The sequence below is a fragment of the Lycorma delicatula genome, chromosome 1 (assembly GCF_047948215.1).
Source record: "Lycorma delicatula isolate Av1 chromosome 1, ASM4794821v1, whole genome shotgun sequence".
Taxonomy (NCBI): Eukaryota; Metazoa; Arthropoda; class Insecta; order Hemiptera; family Fulgoridae; genus Lycorma; species Lycorma delicatula.
In genome coordinates this window covers 235346514-235366743 of record NC_134455.1, presented here as the reverse complement: position 1 = coordinate 235366743, position 20230 = coordinate 235346514, and the positions used below count along the sequence as shown (strand labels likewise).

At 31.6% G+C, this 20230-nt stretch overlaps 1 protein-coding gene across 1 annotated transcript in view; it reads left to right on the top strand.

The window, feature by feature from the left end:
- Window positions 1–2661: 2661 nt before the first annotated feature.
- The window catches only part of LOC142329668 (uncharacterized), a 33821-nt gene continuing 16252 nt past the window's right edge, over window positions 2662–20230 (top strand). The window contains exons 1-2 of the mRNA XM_075374348.1: window positions 2662–2953; window positions 9632–9674. Coding sequence (XP_075230463.1) covers window positions 2820–2953; window positions 9632–9674 — 177 coding nt within the window. The 5' untranslated portion in view covers window positions 2662–2819. The remainder of the gene's footprint in view (window positions 2954–9631; window positions 9675–20230) is intronic.

The window sequence follows — 20230 nt, the reverse complement described above, 5'->3', positions numbered from 1 at the left end:
TTTATTTTTAACAAAATGACATTTTATTTTTTAAATCGGTCTACAAATAGTCGAATTATGGTACAAAATTGATGTAATTTGTGTCAAAATTATTAGGTATATTATTGCGAGAAAATTATTATTATTAGTATCATATTGATATTAATTTACCATACTAGAATTAAAAATAAATAAAAACAATTAATATTTAATCGAATTGAACGTAAAGTGGAGGACATGAAAACATACAAAGTTACAAAGTCAATTTTCTGCCATAACTCGGCTATTTGTAAACCGATTTTAAAAAATAAATTGTAATTTTGTTCAGAATAAAAGACTTAATGTTTTAACACAACATAAATTTTAATAAAACTAATATTTATTGAGATATAACGGATTGAAAAATAAACATGGAGTCATTTTGTGATCGGCTAAAAGTTCGAAAGACGACCTCCCGTAAAGGCCCTCAGGGCTCGAAACGGAAGAGGTGGTATGGCGACCGGAATCGCCACAACGTGTCTTCCCCTATGGGGTTAGAATGGTAAATTGTGGCATGTTTATTTTTCCTCCCTTGATGAAGAGAATTTACTGTTTTATTTTTGTGGCATTATTCACCATCATAAGGAGTGAATATTCATCCTTATATTCACCTAAAAGAAATTCATTTGCTTATTTGCTTTCTATGTCTTCTTTTTCCTACATATGCTAACTTGTCCCACACTAAATTTCTTGCATTGAAAACTAGTTATTAAAAATTGAAACAAATATTAAAAATATATTTAATGGAGTGATTGAGGATATTTTATGAAATACTCATAGAAAGATAAAAAGATATGTGAATATCATTGTTATAGCAATTATTAATCTTTGTTATACCTTTGTTATAGCAATTTATATCTAAAGTGTATTAATTATTTAAAATAATTGTATTCAAACTGGAAAAATATTTGTTTTATATGCTTTTATTTAATTCACTCTTTGTCCCTACTGGTCTGTTGGCGGCAGTATGATTAAAATTTTGCCATCGAACCTACTTCCCAGTAAGGTAGTGAGCTCAAAATAGGTATAACATTCATTGCTGATGACATGCAAAGTGGTGCAAAAACTTTTCAAGAGTAATTTGTTTTCAACAGAAAATAAATTGTTTTAAGATATACACTTTAACTCGTACATACTCAAAGTTGGCTTAAAGAGGAAGAAAGAGAGAGAGTGTTGTTGTCTGGCAACATGCTTCTACTATGTTCATTCGATTGATTCTTTTATGGTGTGCATTCAAAATGGCTCCATGACAGCAGAAAAGTTCCATAGTCATTCTTCCTGGTCCCAGTGATGTGTTTGGTGATGTTCTGGTAATAAGCCACTAAGTTCCACATATAACCTCAACCTGAGATTTATAAGTCTTTCTTTTGTTGAAAAATTCTTCTCTTGACTGTCTGAAATGAATTTTACACTACATTCAGTCTATTTTGCAAATTATCTATGCAATCGCATTCCTATTTAGCCTCATTTTTATCTAATATTTCTGTTAGTCTTATTGAGTGATATAAATGACCACATTCTGTCATTATGTTGCTGTTTTGAATTTAAAGCTACTGTTTCTGATAAAATAATCTTGAATGTTTCAATTTACTCTTCCCTTGTTCACGCTGTTCATGCTCTTTTAACCCTAATTTTTTTCTTATTGTTACTTATTGTTACTTGAGCTCTTTCTTTTTTGTTGCTGAGAAATTATCATTTAATTCAATAATTTTAAAAATGATAGTAAATTTTTATATATTTTAATATTACGGAGTGGTTAGGGATTAAATCATTTTCTTTACAATATCCATATACATTTTGGATTTTGGAAATGTTGTTCAGTATTTCTATTTGTTTAGTGTACATAAAATTGATTGCTACATACAAACGTAATTAATAATTATTTATACATTACCATTAAAGGTGTCCCACGCATTTACTATTTGTAAAATGAAATTGAAGGTGAATTTTAAAAATAAAATGTATAATTCAAAACCTACGATTAATTTTGTAAAGAAAATTATTTAATCCTGTTTCTAGGAACCTAAATGATTTCCATAATGAAAGTCATTTCATATGCTATTTTCATTAGCACAGATGAATTTTATAAAGAAAAAATTTTAATATTTTGTTTCTATTAAAATTAATTTCTTTTATTCATAATGTGTACATTGCAATCTGTTCAACTTGTGAGTAATAAGTGATCCCATGCCGCAGTGAGATGAAGACGATATATATGACAAGTAAATGAGGTGTAGTCTACTCAGTTCCAGTCTGACCATTCATAAGATGTGTGGTTAGTTGAAACCCAACTACTAAAGTTCACTAGTAACCATATAAAAGTGATTTACTAGGATTTTGACCTCAGAATTTTCGACTCCAAAAATCAGCTGGTTTACAATAATTTTACCAATACAACAACCTGAATTTAAAATAAAAGTTTTTTTTAAAAAAAGAAGTTATTTTCATTTTTTTTATTAATTCACTTCTTTCTAATCCAATAAATTTAGTTTCTGTGATTCCCATTAATTTAATCTTATCATTTACTGTCTAGTTAATCAGTAACACATTTCCTTATTTGTTGTGCTTCACATTTATTATTTATTATCTTTCAATGCAAATACTGTAACTAAAATTATAACAAAAATTGTAGACAATCTTCTTCTGTTGTAGTTATTCTAAACGGACAAGGTCAGACAGATATCTGATAAACAATATATTACGTAGTTAGTTTTATACTCTATAAATTTATGTGATTCACAAGAACGTCTACATATCACATCAAGTGAGTGCTGAGATTTTATAATGCAAGTGTTGGCTTGATGCTAAAATCATCTTTCTACTCAAATAATCTTACCATTTTAAATTTTGTATTTGCTAAATCACACAATATGAAAGTAAGATCTTTTATTCTACTGTCAATAGTTATTAGTGGTATATCATCAGATGTTTTCAGGTAAAAAAACTTTTTAAACTTTTTTTTTTGTAAAATTAAATATCTATATAAGTGTATGTATATAGTAAATTAGTTTTTCAACCTGCCCTCCAAACCTACTCTGAACAAAAGTTTGTTATCATGTTTCCAAGCTTTTTCTGAAACCAAATTTGTCAATATAATTTAAATTTTAACTATCCCTCTCTTTGATTAGAAAATATTCTAGCTATAAAACTGGAATAAATATATATTAAACTTTTTGTTGTGGAGGTTGCAATTTTTTACCTTGCTTTCATTTGATTTCTGAGGGTTCTTCTCTTGTCTCATGAAGTTTGCATTCAGTTGAGTATTTTATTCAGTTCTACTTTACTGTAATTAAGACAGCATATCAATTCCTACTGATTCATTCTTTCTCATCTCTCACAAATTCAGATAATAGAACAGTCTCTCCTTTAAAGAAATATTCAATGTTTTTCCTTTTGTTACTCTTTATCAAATAATTTATTACCTATATACTGTAATTTCGTAACGAAACATGGTTTCATTTATCTTACTTTTTCTTATGCACCAAATCTTTGTTTTTGTAATGTTTTTTCATCACTACATCAATTTCTGAAAACAATTTTCCATACTATTTGGTACTATATTAAGTATTTGGTACTTAATATAGTACCAAATAGTATGGTACTATACCACTATAATATATTTACTATAATATACTATAAAGTACTATAATATATTTAGTACTTAATATAATGGTATTTAATTTCATTTCCAACATGTTAATACATTTTTTTTGCCTCTTCACTTAAACATTTTTATATATCCTATGTTCATCCATGAGACACAAACTGATAAAAAGAATGTCCGGGATAACAGCTGTTACATTAAGTTTAGTTACTTAGTTGTAGTCATAAAAATAAGAACTTTGAAATCGAAATTTAGCACTGAAGTTGAATAATGTAGTTGGATTTTCTTGAATAAATTAACAAAAAATAGAGTAACTGACTCCAATGCTCTATAATAATCCATGTTTGTCTTTTACTGATGAGTAAAAGACAAAGTTTTACAACACCCTTCATTTGTAATAGATTAGAATATATTTTTTTTTTACTTCAGTCATTTGACTGGTTTGATGCAGCTCTCTAAGATTCCCTATCTAGTTCCAGTCAATTTCAGTATAAACCCTACATCCTACTTCCCTAACAATTTGTTTTACATATTCCAAACATTGCCTGCCTGCACAACTTTTCCCACCTGCCTGTCCTTCCAATATCAAAGCAACTATTACACAATGCCTTAATATGTGGCCTATAATTCTGTGTCTTCTTTTAACTATATTTTTCCAAATGCTTCTTTCTTCATCAATTTGCCACAAATGTCTTCATTTATCACTTTATCCACCCATCTGATTTTTAACATTACAACACCACATTTAAAAGCTTCTAATCTTTTCTTCTTAGATAATCCAATTGTTCAAGTTTCACTTCCGTATAAAGCAACACTCTGAACATGTACGTTCAAAAATGTTTTCTTGCTGTTTAAATTAATTTTTGATGTAAACAAATTATATTTCTGAGATGGCTCGTTTCGACTGTGACATTCGACATTTTATATTGCTCCTGCTTCATCCATATTTAGTAATTCTACTTCTCAAATAACAAAATTCTTCTACCTTTGTAATCTTTTTTCTTCCTATTTTTATATTGAATGATCCATCTACACTATTTCTATAACACTGCATTACTTTCATTTTCTTCTTGTATATTTTCATGCAATAGTTTTTGCGCAGGACTTCATCCATGACATTCATTGTTTACTCATATTTTTACTCTCAGCTAGGATTACTATATCATCAGCATATCGTAGCATCTTTATCTTTTCACCTTGCACTATTATTCCGGATCTAAATTGTTCTTTAATATCATTAACTTCTAGTTCTACATGAAGATTAAAAAGTAATGGGGATAGGGAGGATCCTTGTCAGTCTTTTTTATTACAGCTTCTTTCTTATGTTCTTCGATTATTACTGTTGCAGTTTGGTTTCTGTAAAAGTTAGCAATTGTTCTTCTATATCTATACTTGAACCCTAATTTTTTTAAAATGCTGAACATTTTATTCCAGTCTATGTTATCAAATGCCTTTTCTAAGTCTATAAATGCTATGTATGTTGGTTTGTTTTTCTTCATTCTTCTTTCTACTATTAATTTAAGCGCTAAAATTGCTTCCCTTGTTCCTATACTTTTCCTGAAACCAAACTGGTCTTCTCCTAACACTTCTTTCACTCTCCTCTCAATTCTTCTGTACAGAATTCTAGTTAAGATTTTTTAGTAGTTGAGTTAAGTTTAAGAGTGAGTAGTTAAGTTAATTGTTCTGTATTCTTCACATTTATCTGCTTCTACTTTCTTTGGTATCATGACTCTTTTTGAAGTCTGATGGAATTTTCCCTTTTTCATAAGTATTACACACCAGTTTGTATACTCTATCTATCCCTTCCTCACCTGCACTGCACAGTAATTCTGCAGGTATCCCGTTTAACCCAGGAGCCTTTCTGCCAATCAAATCTTTTAATGCTCTATTAAATTCAGATCTCAGTATTTTATCTCCCTTTTCATCCTCTTTGACTTCCTCTTCTTTCTAATTCTTTCTAACACCAGTTTCTAATTAATTTTCTCCATATAATTTTTCAATATATTCCACCCAACTATCGACCTTTTCTTTCGTATTATTAATTGGTGTACCATCTTTATTTAATACAGTATTATATTTTAACTTATGTGCTACAAAATTCTCCTTAACTTTCTCTATGCTCCGTCTATTTTACCAATGATCATTTCTCTTTCCACTTCTGAACACTTTTCTTTTATCCACTGTTATCACTAATTTTCATTTCCTGTTACAGTATTTTTTTAATTGTCGATAGTCCCTTTTAACTTCTTCATCACTAGCATTCTTATACTTTCTACATTCATACTTCAGCTGCAATATATCATCTGATATCCAAGGTTTCCTACCAGTTGTTTTTGTTCCACCTAAGTTCACTTCTGCTGATTTAAGCATTTCCTTTTTAACTTTCTCCCGTTCTTCTTCTATATTTTCTACCTTATCGTTTTTTCTCAGTCCTCTTACAATGTCCTCCTCAAAAATTTTCTTTACCACCTCTGCCTCAAGTTTCTCTAATTTCCACAGATTCATCTGATATCTTATATTCAGGTTTTTAAACCCCAATCTACATTTCATTTTCACTGAATTATGGTCGCTATCAATGTTTGCTCCAGGATATGGTTTGCAGTCGGGGAGTTGATGTCTAAATCTATGTTTAACCATGATATAATCTATTTGATACCTTGCAGCATCACCAGGCTTTTTCCTTGTGTATATTCTTCTATTATGAATTTTAAACTGCGAATTAGCAATGACTGAATTATATTTCATGCAAAACTCAGTAAGTCGGTCGCTTCTTTCATTCTTTTTGTCCAGCCCGTATTCATCCACAATATTTCCTTCCATGCCTTTTCCAATGATTGCATTCCAATCTCTAGCTATTATTAAATTTTTATCCCCTTTTATGTGTTTAATTGCTTCATCAATTTCTTTGTATACACACTCTACCTCATCATCATCATCATGGGCACTTGTAGACGTATAGACGTTAACAATCATTATTGGCTTAGGTTTTGATTTTATCCTTATTATAATGATGCTATCGCTAAGCTTTTTAATAAACTCTATTCTCTTCCCTATCTTCTTGTTCATTATGAAACCTACTCCTGCCTGCCCTTTATTTGAGACTGAGTTAATTATTCTAAAATCACCTGACCAAAAGTCATTTTCCTCATCCCACTGAACCTCGCTAAATCCTATTAAATCTACATTTTACCTATCCATTTACCTCTTTAAATTTTCTAACCTACCAACCTTTTTTAGACTTCTAATATTCCACGCTCCAACTCATATAATATTATTTTTTAATTTTCTAGAGATCCCTTCCTTAGTACTCACCACCTATAGATCCAAATGGGAGACTAGAGTACCTCCAGAATATTTTACCAAGGAAGGCACATACATATTTGTTACATGAAAATGAAGAGAGCTACATTTTCTTGGAAAAGAACAGTCATCGTTTTCCATTTCTTTCAGCTATGCAGTACTCAGAACATTGAGTGATATTGATAAGGCTGTTTAAGTCCTCCTGACCTACACTCTTAACAACTACTGAAAGAACTGCTGCCCTCTTTAAGGAATCATTCCTTAGTCTGGCTGTCAACAGATACATCTTTGAAATGGTTCCACCTTCAATCCAGCTAGTCTGTATCACTGAGCACTCAATCCCCCTCACCATTGCCAAGGTCTTATGATTCATAGAGAAAGATAAGAATTATATAATGTAAAATAAATTACAAAATTAGACGATAGTAAATTTTTTATGGTTATTAAACTTCAAAATCATTGGGTAAGTAATAAAATGACTACTTTAAGTTAATGCATTGTCCAGTTTACAGTTTTATATATGCTTTTATAAGTAGTGAAACATGGTCTTCCTACAAAAAATGTATTCTTACAGTCACCAAACCTAAAAAAAATATTTTTTAAATATGCGAAACACAAAATTTATAAGGCAATAGTGAATCTAATTTCAAATGTAGGTCTAAGAGCACTTGCTTTATTTAAAGATTATGATATTATGTTAGTATTTTAATGTTTGAATTTATTTAACTGTGTAACAAATAAAAATTAGCACTTTAGAAATTAAGAGATAAAAAAAATTAAGGAAATTATGGTAAAATTTTTAAATTAATATTTTCAAAAAATTAGCTATGTGTTTTTATTTTTTTATATTCCAATATCACTGGTTCTATGTTTTATAAATAATCTCTAAGTCATCTGAAAAAAAAATATAAAAGTATACAATTAAGAGTATATATTTGTCAATGAGTTTAAAGCTTAATAATTGAATTTTTAAAAACTGTGAAAAACAGAAATGCTCTTATTTTATTTCATATTCCTTTTTATGTTAAACAGTTTAATTTTATTTAACTACCAAATCTACATTAAAAGTACTGATGGCTGGTCAATATTATTTTGATTCTTTTAATTCATAGTTTGGTCCATTAGCATTTTATAAGGTGGGTTTTAGATTCGAATTCAGCTTATGCTTAGCATTTTTCATACAAAAAAATGTTTACGCCATATTCTTAAAATTTCTTTGAGATTAAACGATAACAAAATCATTTCTTTATTAATAAAGAAAAGCCATCAATAAATCCAAACTGTAATGTAGAAATGAAGATTGACTTTGAATTGCTCATGTGTAACATTTTTCATTTCACTAGCTCTCTCTATTCACTTCAAAGTAAAATGTACCAACAGAAGAAGTGAAAGCATAGCTAAATTTATGTTCTGTTTATACAAACAAAATTAAACCATTAGGATTAATTTTGAATACCCCGTTATTTTTATTGCAGTTGGTGAATGAAAAGTATAACAGACAGATAGTGCATTAATAATCTTTTTGCGTACAGCTAATAAGGGCGTATGGTTCATATAATTTAGGACTGCTACTCAAATAGTTACAAAGGAACTTTTTCATATTTGTGAGAGAAACAAAAGATCTTGATCAGAATCATAAGATACAATGAATTAAAAATAACAAAGCACATTCTAAATGAAATGAAAGCAAAACTAAAAATATTCTGAACAATGTTAGTTGTGCTTCAGCATAAGTTTTTAATAGATTCTTTCCAAATTGAAATCACATGGAACCATTGCTTTCTGTTACCTAAGTTTGTGAAAGAGTTCGTTCTAAAATTGTAGGAACATTTTACACACATTCATGCATGTCCCCTCACAAGTTCTAAGTAGTTCATTGAGGACATCCTTAATACAGTACAACAAATTACTACCCTTTCAAGTATGATGGTGGGAAGTTTCTCATTTTATATTATTTATAGATATTTTCTATGTTAGAGAAACTAATCACTAATTAGTGTGTAATAACTTTTAATCCACAAATGTAGAATTAATTGACAGATTAGACATGTTTGTGTTAGGATAGTTTCAGTCTCCATAAACTAATGCAGCTCGCACATGTGCATGCAAGAACAATGCAACTATTACTAAAAAACAACACATAACATGTAAACAAACTAACAAATAAAATATGTTTTCTAAAATATCTGTATTTTTAATGTATAAACATGTTTATACATGAATATAATTATGCTGATATGTTTTATTATTAAAATGAACCCCAGTAGCAAAATAATACAATAAACTAAAACTTGTAACTTTCACTATCCTTTTTTATTCGTTTTGTCAAACCAAAAAAAATATGAAATTCCTCTATGATTTTTATACTTATTAATAATTTTATAATAAATGGTTAAAGTTAAGCAGTAATCTACAGTAAAATATGATTTATATTATTTTCTGTTTGATTTTTTTTGTTGGCATTTATACCTGTTTTAAGTTGAACTTAATGTATGATAAAGTAAATTAGCTTCCTGGATTTTTAATTTGTAATTTTAACTTAGGCAAAATAGTTTATTTGGTATATTTGCCAAATAGGTAAGTGGTGTTATATGAAAGTGTTTCAGCAAAAAATAAAAAAGTACAATTAGTGTTTTAGTAAAATTAAAAGTTATTAATATATTCATACTTGTAAGCAAACAGCACATTAAAGCATAACATAATTTTCAGAAATGACATGAAAAATGGATACTGCTCCATTCCTAAATTTGAGGTAAGTTAACTTTCCATATTTTATGATTATAGAAAATGATGATTAGATTATTTAAAATAGTGCTTCTTATAAATGTAATATAACTATTTTTTTTTTTTTTTTTTTTAACCTCCGAGATCACCGTTAGGTATTACTTCATAGAAAAACTTCATTTAAATAAAGTTTTCCGATGATTATTGAGAGATCCACCTTATGAGCAAAATTTAAGTTATTGTGATGATTATAACTGCTTATCGCTTATTTTTAGGGATATATCAATAGCAGCAACAAAATCCATCCGTCACTACATACTCCCGTTCTTAGTAGCGATCGCGCACACATACAAATACATTCATAAAATGAACTTTTTGCTATACTGGTACCCCTAAATTATAAATTAGATTGTTTCCTTTCATTTTATATTATATTTTATTTATATACTTTGTATGTATTTTATTTTTAACAGTGAATACTGTGTGAAATACTACGTATTATTTAAATCCAAAGTACTAGAATTTTTCTAAAAAGAAAATAAAGATCATAATGAAGAGAAAGTTAAGAACAAAATTACAAAATATATTCTTGGTAATTAGAAAAAAAATGAAAATATTTTTAAAATTTATTAAAGGCTCGGAATCCGATTAATCAAGGCGTACTGAACTGAATTAGAGACCCGCTGATCAAGTGGGTTAATGAAATCCTTTGTGCGGGTACTTATTACAACAAAAGTTTTGATTCTTGGTTATTCGGCAGCCTGGGTGCGAGTCTACAATGAGATGACTCAGTATACCACACATATGCAACTTAGCAACGAGATTAAATTGGGTCATGCTCAATTTTACGATTGCCGGAAACGAATAATCAGTTTAAAATTGTGTTGTTATCTATAAACTTTTATCTACTAAAATGAATGAACAAAAGCAATAATCGTTTACTGTATGAAAACACAAAATAACAACATAAATGAACAATTATTCAACCTTTATTCTTGTTACAAATAATTGGAATTATGTACAAGTATTATTTTTTCTTTCTCTTTTAATTTTAATTGAATGTTATTTTTTTAACCTAAGGAATCAGAATGGGGTATGGAAACGCATAGTATTTAGCCTAATCTGTTGTGGTTTATGCTACATACAGTGTCTCAAAAAATGTATACTCTGTTCGAACAGTTATATGTTATTAAAGTTAATAGGTTAAATACGTGTGCTTGTATTGTTTTTACCTGTTCAAAATGACCTCTCTTAACATCAATATACCTACGGCAATGGTTTTATACACAGCGACATGCTAACCTACTGTAACTAAAAGTATCATATTAACTGCATTTTAAATTTTCTGTTTCATTACATTGTAGTTTTTATCATATACGTCTTTAAAACACCCCTAAGGAAGAAGTCCATTTGTTAAGTTTGGAGGTCGAGCCGGGAACTCCAAAGCACTTCCTCTTCGACTCATTCATCGCTCAGGAAAGGTGTCAAGAAATTTCATCACATTACGAATGATAGTGGAATGGAGCCCCATCTTGTTGAAAGTAGTACACTTCTTCATGAAAAAAAATCATATATAGCAGGAATAATGTTGTTTTGTAGCGTTTGTAAGTAAAAACTCCCAGTGACTTCATACGTATTGAGATGAACACCATTCATACGATCTACCGAGTTGCATTACCCACAGACAGGGTTGTCTGCCACTCCAATTCTATATAGGTGAGCACTCAAGTAGTTATTTCCAGAAATGATCCTGAAACAGGCTACGGTCACACTTCGCGGAAAGTTGTGAGGAATTCTCGCACTAGACAACAATAACAAAGACCACTGTTTGCCAATAGCGCTGGTCGCGTGTCTTTTGTTTGCCTCTACCTTCAGCCTGTTCTTTAATAACCTTTTTACAGTGCTAAGTTTAACAGGGGCCTGTGGTTGCAGTTTCTTGGAACTTGCTTTTGTCAGTCTATCCGCCCTCTCTTTACCACCGACACTACAATGATTGGAAATCCATTGCAGCATCACGGTCCAACCGGCCTGTAGCAGCTCCGTAATCATTTCTCTTCCTTGCCGGACGTCAACAGACATACTTGCCTCTAAGGAAGTAAATGCTCGCAACGCTGCATGCGAATCAACAAAAATAACTGTTCCATCTTCAGAGGCAAGCCTTAGCTGTTTTAAGGCCAGTATGATAGCTCGAATTTCGCCAAAATAGTTTGGTGCCATCGTTCCCACCAATCCGATATCCGGAATTTTTGAGAGAAAACCACCACTATTACTACATGATCACTAGCAGATCCGTCAGTGTAAACGTGGTTGGAGCCAGTCTACAGTGGGGTACCTCTCATTAATCGTTTCTAGGGCAATAGCTTTTAATTCTGTTGGCAGCATCTTACTCTTGCTCACGGATTGGAGCAGGTCCAATCTCCCTACGGCTTTAGGTGAGGTAATATATGTCTAATAGATGTACTGTAAAAATTTCTCTATCTTCTATATCTTATTCATATGCCCTGGTTAACTCATTTACCTTTACCAACAGGGACATTTGGGTCTTCAAACGTTGGGAGGCGGCTTATAATTTTCCGAATATTCTATGCCGAGACGCCTTACTCGTTCATTGATTTATGGCTGCAATATCTACACCAGTTTGTAGTTCCATTGCACCTACTGGAGAGGGTTGGAGGTCCCCGGTTAAGAGTTGCAGAGCTTGATTGTGGATTTTATTTAATTTTTCCAAATTGGTGTTAGATGATATTGAGATAAGCTCACTTTCATTCTCCATAACGGGTCTGACATAAGTTGTGTAGGCTTAAGTTACAACACTTTCAGTGGCTCCCCATTTGGTTCAGCTAATCCCTTTAGCAAGCCAAGCCACTTGCTTCATTTATGTACTAGCTGGTCAATATGTTTTGTCCATTGGAGCTTCCTATCAAGTTTTACGCCTAAGTATGTAGCTATTTTTGTTTTCTTCAAGGGTCTCATACTGTATACTACAACAGCTGTTCAAATTTCTTGTATATAGGGTGAAAAGTTGGAATTCCAATTTATCAGTTTTAACTATTATCTCATTCTCAAAAAGCCATTGCGATAATCTTAACATTTAATGCTGATTCCAGATCTTTTATGTTAATCTGAGCTACCAGTAGCTCAGATTACCTAGTTGTCAGCATAGAGTAAAGCTTGAGTGCCATGGATAGACTGAACCGATGTGAGTACATCTTTAATCATCAGGTTAAACAAACTTAGATTGATTACTGAATCTTGTGGTAATCCCTGCTTTGTCTGTTTAAAGGATGACACAGCCTCATTATATTTTACTTTTATGTACCTTAGGGCTAGGAAGGAGTGGATTGCTTTATACACATTTCCCTTAATTCCAAGGGGCTGCAGCTTGCTGAGAAGTTTTCTTCTCCAATCCTGTCAAAGGCAGTGTGAAAGTCAATAAACACTGCCAATGTATTTTGCTGTCTTTGAGAGCTGTTCTTTATCTCTTGAGTCAGTCTAGCTGCCTGCTCAACAGCATCTCTATGTTTCCTGAACCTTAATTTGACAGAAGCTGGTTATTTTCTATTTCCACCTGAAGTCTAGTAAGCAGGATTTTTTCATACACTTTGGAAACACGCTTGTAAGTGAAATGGGCTGGAAATTTTCTGGCAGATTTGGTTCTTTTTTTGGGGGGGGGGATATGAATCACCTCTTCTTTGTGGCATTTACAGGAATAGAACTCCAAATGATATTGAGAAATTTCAGGATGGCTGTGCTAGCTTTATCCTCGACGTGTGTTAAAAATTCAGCTTATTCCATCTCAACCTGGCTTTTCCTGACTTTTGTTTCTTGCAAAGCAAAATTTAACTCACAAACATCAAAATCTTTATACATGAGGCTCATCAATTCTTCAACATCATTTGGACACCCAAGCATAACATTCGTCTTTGGCGATCCGTTCGCTTTGTGCGGAATAAAATTACTTAATTTGGCACAATGCTTGCAAACGTGGTTTGCTACGCCAACATCAATGGTGAACAGTTTGGCTACATTTGAGAAAGGATTTTTCTCAAATTGGCCATTATTGAGCTTAGAAATGAACTTATGTGTCTTAATCCGACTTTCCTGAAATCTATATCACTCAAAAACATTGTATATGTTTCACATTTACAAGGAATTATTCACTTTTGATGACTGCAGTTTTGTGTTTTAATATAAGCCTATCCTCCTCGATTCCTGTTCTTTCTGCTTGCTCTCTTGTCAAGTCCTGCTCCTCTTTTGTCCAAAAGGAGGAGTAGCATTTCACCCTTACACCTTGGAATAGCTCTTTTGGTGGCTTTCAGAAGCGCTTCTCTAATCCTAGAACAACTCTTGTCGATATTCCTGTCAACCAAATCTTGAGTTAGGGTTTCAGCAGTTTCCCTGTACAACTGTCAGCCTGCTTTTTTATGATTCCATTGCAGGTCTTTTGCTGGCAACTTTCCAACTCATCCAACTGACTAGAGTTATCAAAAGTATTTTATGTCCAAAGCCACTTGGATTTGGCAGCAGGATGTGTTCAAGAAACGATGATAGAGCCATGTGAGCAACAACTACATCTGGATGTGAAATTCCACCTAAAAAGCAAGAAACATCGACTGCTGTTATCATTTTGTATGAACTGTACAGGGTTACTATCTAAAAAGTCTTCAATTATTATTCTTGTAGTGCATGTGTTGGTATATCCCCAAATAGTTAAATGGGCATTCAAGTCACCCATGAGAACACAGTGGCAATCCCACATGTCTTCCAGATAACCCAGAGCTGGTTGATTTCTTGGAGGAGTGTAAGTAATTATAAATCTGCATCGGATTTCTTTTTTCCACACCTACAGCTCAGCCGTCTCCAACTTGTCCACATTGTTCACTTGTTTTATTTCTTTAAAGCAGACAGTGAGTGAGTTCTTAGCTGCCAAAATCAATCCAGACGCCACAACTTTAGACATATGTTTGGTTACCCTGCCTGAAGGAATTGTTTATTATCAGTTGATGCATCTGGTTTGGCTATAGCATATAAATATATATCTTTATCTGTCACTATTTGTTTAAATTCTGTAAATGTTTCACTAGTTACACCATCTGCATTCAAAAAAAAGGTTCTAAGCAAGATGTTGTCATGGCCTTGAAAAAGGTTACTTGCCGGGCCATTTACATGTATTGGCCCGGCCATTGTGTCGTTTTTGAGTTTTTGGGCTACTAAGGCATCCACTATCAGTTGTTTAGCATTATCCATGTGGCACCACGAGGAGGCAACTAATTCCACCTCCTAAAAGTCCTTGTAAATTAATAGGTTTCTGTTCAATTATGTGTATATTTGCATTATTCGAATAAATATTGTTTTGTCAATTAACTATTCCATTAATCTTAAAAAAGCTTCATCCAACCAATTTATTAAATCTTTAAATCCGTCATTTGTTTCACTGTTATTCCTCTACCAATCACAAAACTTTACTCAGTCCCAGATCTCTTCATTTAATGCATGTAGAAGTTTTGGGGGATGTATGGGCTCCATATATCCCAATTTTATTAGCTCATAAAATTCTATGAACACTGTCATTTTAATATCAGTCTCATGAAAACGGTTGCCTGAGAAATTTTTTTGGGGATCATGTGAAGGTTTGTGTTATTAAAGGGGTATTTTTGTTACCCACACAGGTTTTCCTTTGCCCAGACCCTTTTTTACAATTTCCATTGTTTTATTAGTTTCAAACTTGATAGGAATTCTTGTAATTGTTACTCTTGTTGTGGTGGTATTTCAGATTCCACTGCCCAAAATCAATGAACATCTTTAACATTCTCAGATTTCAATAATATTTCTAAAGCCATTTAGTTGATCAAAAGACAGTCTGAATTTCAGCCATGTGTATTATGAAATAAATAACATAAAATCTAGCAATGAATGACAACAATGAAAAACAAATGTTTTGAACTATCAGCTGATATGGTTTTGATTTTTCTATCCCTGTTCATTTTCTAGCTTAACCATTCAAAGAGTAAATATATTTATTTGAGACACTGTACATGTTTGTATGTACATACACATAAAAAATATGTGTTAATTTTTAATTACCATTATATTAATTTATTAATTTAATATTATATGATACTAACTTTATAATTAGTTTGTTAAACTGTGTGAATCTAGTTCAGCTGATGAAAGATAAAAGATGCTCTATGCCATTTGATATCCTTCTGGTGCTATGTTTTAACTTACTAATCATTTGATTACTGCTACATTTGTATTATAAATACCAAAGGTTGTTAGAAAAAAAAACGCATGAAGTTCAATAAATGTTATGAATAATGTGCAATTTGTTAAACAATTTCCTCATAGAGAAGGCTTACTAACACTAACTCCACAACTGAGGTGGTATGATTTTATTGAGAACACTTGTTATCCCACTAGTAATCCTCAGATATCCAGTGAACATCATCTTATCCATCAAAGCAAATCAAATGGTTTGGAGCGATTTGAGCTCATCAAAACAACGTGTTGAAGTTTTCAGCTCTAGATTGCAAGATGGAATGTGACGGCAAATGAAACAAACATTATATCTTAAAAAAAAGGAAATGCTGCTTTATCAATATTATAAAGTAGAGCAGCTTCCATTTTATGAGATGGCTGCTTGTAAACAATTTAATATTAAATACCATTCACATTAAATATTATTCACAATTTATATTAAGTTATATAGATTAAATATAAAATAGAGAATATCCGTTTTTGAGTGGTTGTTGTCAACCATTTTCATAAATGGTTTTACAAAGTGGAGTCTTACTCCACATTAGAAACAAGCAACCATCTTCACCAGCTGCTTAGTTTTGAAGAATGAAATATATGACAAAATGGTTCCCACTGCAAGTTGTAGGGATTTGAAGGCCATAGTTATATTACTGGGTTGGGATGGGTCTTCAAGATTTTGATGTTTAATGCTTTTATATTTATAAGATAGCAAAACAACATAGCAGCATTTTGTAAAAACAAAAATTGGTCAAAGAAAATTTATTTTGAATGAATTAATTAAAATTCTAGTGTGCCCCTCTTGAATCCAAGAAAATTCTTCTTCTTTTGCTTTACTTCAACTTAGGATTGATGGAAAAATTAGGAAAATCATAGTTGAAGAATGTAAAGGGGCTTCAAACATTTAAGAGAAAGTTTTCCAACAAATAAGTGAAGCCAAACTTAAAAGTGATATACTCATAAATACTATAAATACTAAGGCCTAGTAAATATTTTGCCTGTTGTTAAAAAAAAACTGATTTACTACTGTGCTTTATAAGCAAAAAGAACTAACAACAGAAAAATAATAATTTGTGAAGGAAGTAAAAGCTTACTTATTTAGCCAAAATATTTCTATAAAAAAAAAGAAGTAATATAAAATCCTAAATCCATGGCTTATTAAGTCCTAACAACCCATGGGATGTCAAATGTTCTTAAAAATTAATTTTCTATATTTGCATGTAATTATTTTATTTAAAAATCTTGGCTCAGTTAGCAATGAATAAGGAAGGATAATCCACCAAAATATTAGAACCATGGAGACCTGATACCAAGGTTAGTACCACCTAGCAATGATGGTGACTATTGCTGGGTTGTAAGGAAAGAAGATTTGACTCTACATAAAACAAAAAAAATAAAAGATTGTTTCATATTTAGTCTAAATTAAAATTATTATTAAAGTTATGTAAATTTCTATTTACATAAACAAATATATATGAAAAAGATTCTTAATATGAAATTTCCAATTATTAATTTTTTTGCCTTTTTAGGACATATATAGTATTACTCATAGAAAAAAAATATACATGTTACAGATTTTTGGCAATTTTGTTTGGTTTTCTGTTAAAAAATCAGTTTGAAATAGATAACTTCATTAATTTATACAACTGTTTCTTTCTAGAGAGTGTGACTAACATTGATAAATAAATGAAATTATAATTTCCATTCATTTGATAAACAATTATGACATGAAAGTATATGTTTCATATGAGGATAGATGTTCTATAGTTTAATATAAGATATTGTTTTATATATATTATGTACTATGTAATACAATTTAATTAAATACGCAAACACCCAGTACATCTCAAATTCCTATTATTTTTTTCATTTAAATGCTCTAACTCATTCATTCAAGATCTGTACACAGTTAATCCTCTCTGATCTTTAGACATTACTATTTCCCCTTCTATTCTTTATTTAATGGTACATTGTTAAAATTTACTATTACACCTAATAAAGCAGTTACTGAAACTTGAAGATGATCATGTTGATGCTGTATAATTTTGAAAATCATTTTTTCCATCTTATAATAAAGTGGAAGTTAAGATCCAAATTCCACTTTTCTGCAATTTTATTTCATTTTTTTTTTTTTTGAAGTATATAAATTTCCTTGGAGATGTTTGGTATAACAGAGTTCATCAATATTTCTATCTTCCCTCAAAAGTTTAAACTGACAAATGATTTGGAATTACGACATATGTTTTTACTTATATTAGCCTAAGGATAAAAGATAAATTAAGTTGTAGTATCCAAGATTGTCTAATATCTGTTTAGTTGAATTTACTGACACTTGCTGTCATTAACCAAAAAAAGGTTGTTTCATCCAAATAAATTATAAATATATAATTGTGTATTGTTTATCTTTACATTTTTCTAATTTCCTCTTTTATTGATTAATTATTTATTTTTCAACTATGTTGTAACTAGTGATGCAAAAAGAAGGAAGGAATTTATTGTGTTTATGTCTAGAGAATGCTTAGGGGGAGAATTTCAGTTTAAATACAGGGTTATAAATGATTTTTCCTATTAAAAACTTGAATAACTCATGTTTAAAACATGATACGTGAAATTAGCATCAATGGAAAGGGAAAATCAAAATATTTTGTATTGCATTTGGTTCAAAACATCATATCACATGTGCTCAACATGGTAGGTTGGCTCGCCGGTCAACTCTTTTGTGGAATCTTTATTGTGCCCTTTCTTGATGCCATGTCAGGACATATCTGCCCAAAACACAGCGCCAATTCTTTTCTCTTTTACTGTGGCTACCATGCCCTGGATTCCCCAGAGAGGATCATTGGCACTGGTACACCTGGGCATGCCAGTCCTCACCTCTGGGGCTGTCCTCCCATCCCTATACTAATAGTCCCAGTGCTGCTCCTCTTCATCTTTACTCCTGATTACCTCCGTGGCATGTTTTCGACTTTCCTCCAATGTTCCTCACTTTGTAACATGTAGATCACAAGGGTATCTGGTGTACATTGTGTGATACCCGCCCTATTCCGTTGCATATCCCAGTTTAGGCATTTGACGACTATATATTCAACAGAATCCTCGTCTTTGCAAAATATGCATGACAGTGATGTACATCTGCCAATATTGTGCAGGTAATCTTGAAAATTATGTTGCCCCATTAATATCTGCACTATGTAGAAGTTTACTTCACCAAACTCTCTGCCGTTCCACGCATCTAAGTCATGTATACTTTGCTTGGTCCATTGTGCCACCTGTTCTTCCATTCGGTCACCATATGTTTTATAGCATCTCTCCTGCTCAAGCCATGAGCTATATCCACCCTTTCTCCCACTCGGAACTCAACTGGCAGAACTGAAGCTAGAACACAGAGGGCCTCGTATGATACCGTGCAGTAGGTGGAAATTACTCCTATTAGGGCTTTCCTGGTTAAAGCCAGTCAAATTCCTTTTTATTCATAAGGAGCCCACATCAAGTCTGCAGTCCAATTCCTGCCATTACCTTGTAACACTGGACAATTCAATAACTGCCTCCGTGATGCAAACACAAAGATCCAGAATGGCAGGTGGTAATGGTGGCCTATACATGTATTGTCTAACAAAACTCCAGAGAAAAAAGTCACAGAGGGTGTAAGAATGGGGAAATATAAGCCAGTGCAAAAGTCACTATCAACATAGTCAGCATGCCCAATCCATCTCTTTGGTAGTTGCCTTTCCAGTTCATGACTGATATCTAAGTTGAATTGGAGTAATGCCCATAATGTTGAAAAATTAAACCTTGGATATCTTCTCCAGTTGTGGATTTCTGTGGACTTGGTATGAAACTCTCTCTCTCACATACTTCACACTTGCCTCACTTAATAGTGGACAGCCTGTTGACTTTCACTTACAGATGCAACCCCTTTCTTTAAAGTCAGAATAGCATTTATGGATACTGGGTCCACTGGGTACATCTTCACCAAATTTCCTTTTAAAATTATGTTGAATAATGATAACAGATTGACAAATGTGAAAATTCAGCCCACAAAAAGCCTTCCTGTCTTTGTTGGCAGCCATTTTCTCTCCTATCAACCTAGTAATGAAATCAATAACTACACAACAGTTATAACAACCACTGAAAATTTTTGAGTTTTTCTTTCTATTGATGCTACTTTCATGCATCTGAGTGTTATTAAATGTGAGTTATTCAAGTTTGTAATCTGAAAGACCATTTGTCATAACCCTGAATTTAAAATGAAAAATAAAGAATATGTTATTATATAATATTATATGTTATTACTACATAACTAATAAGAAATGTAAAAATAAAATAAAT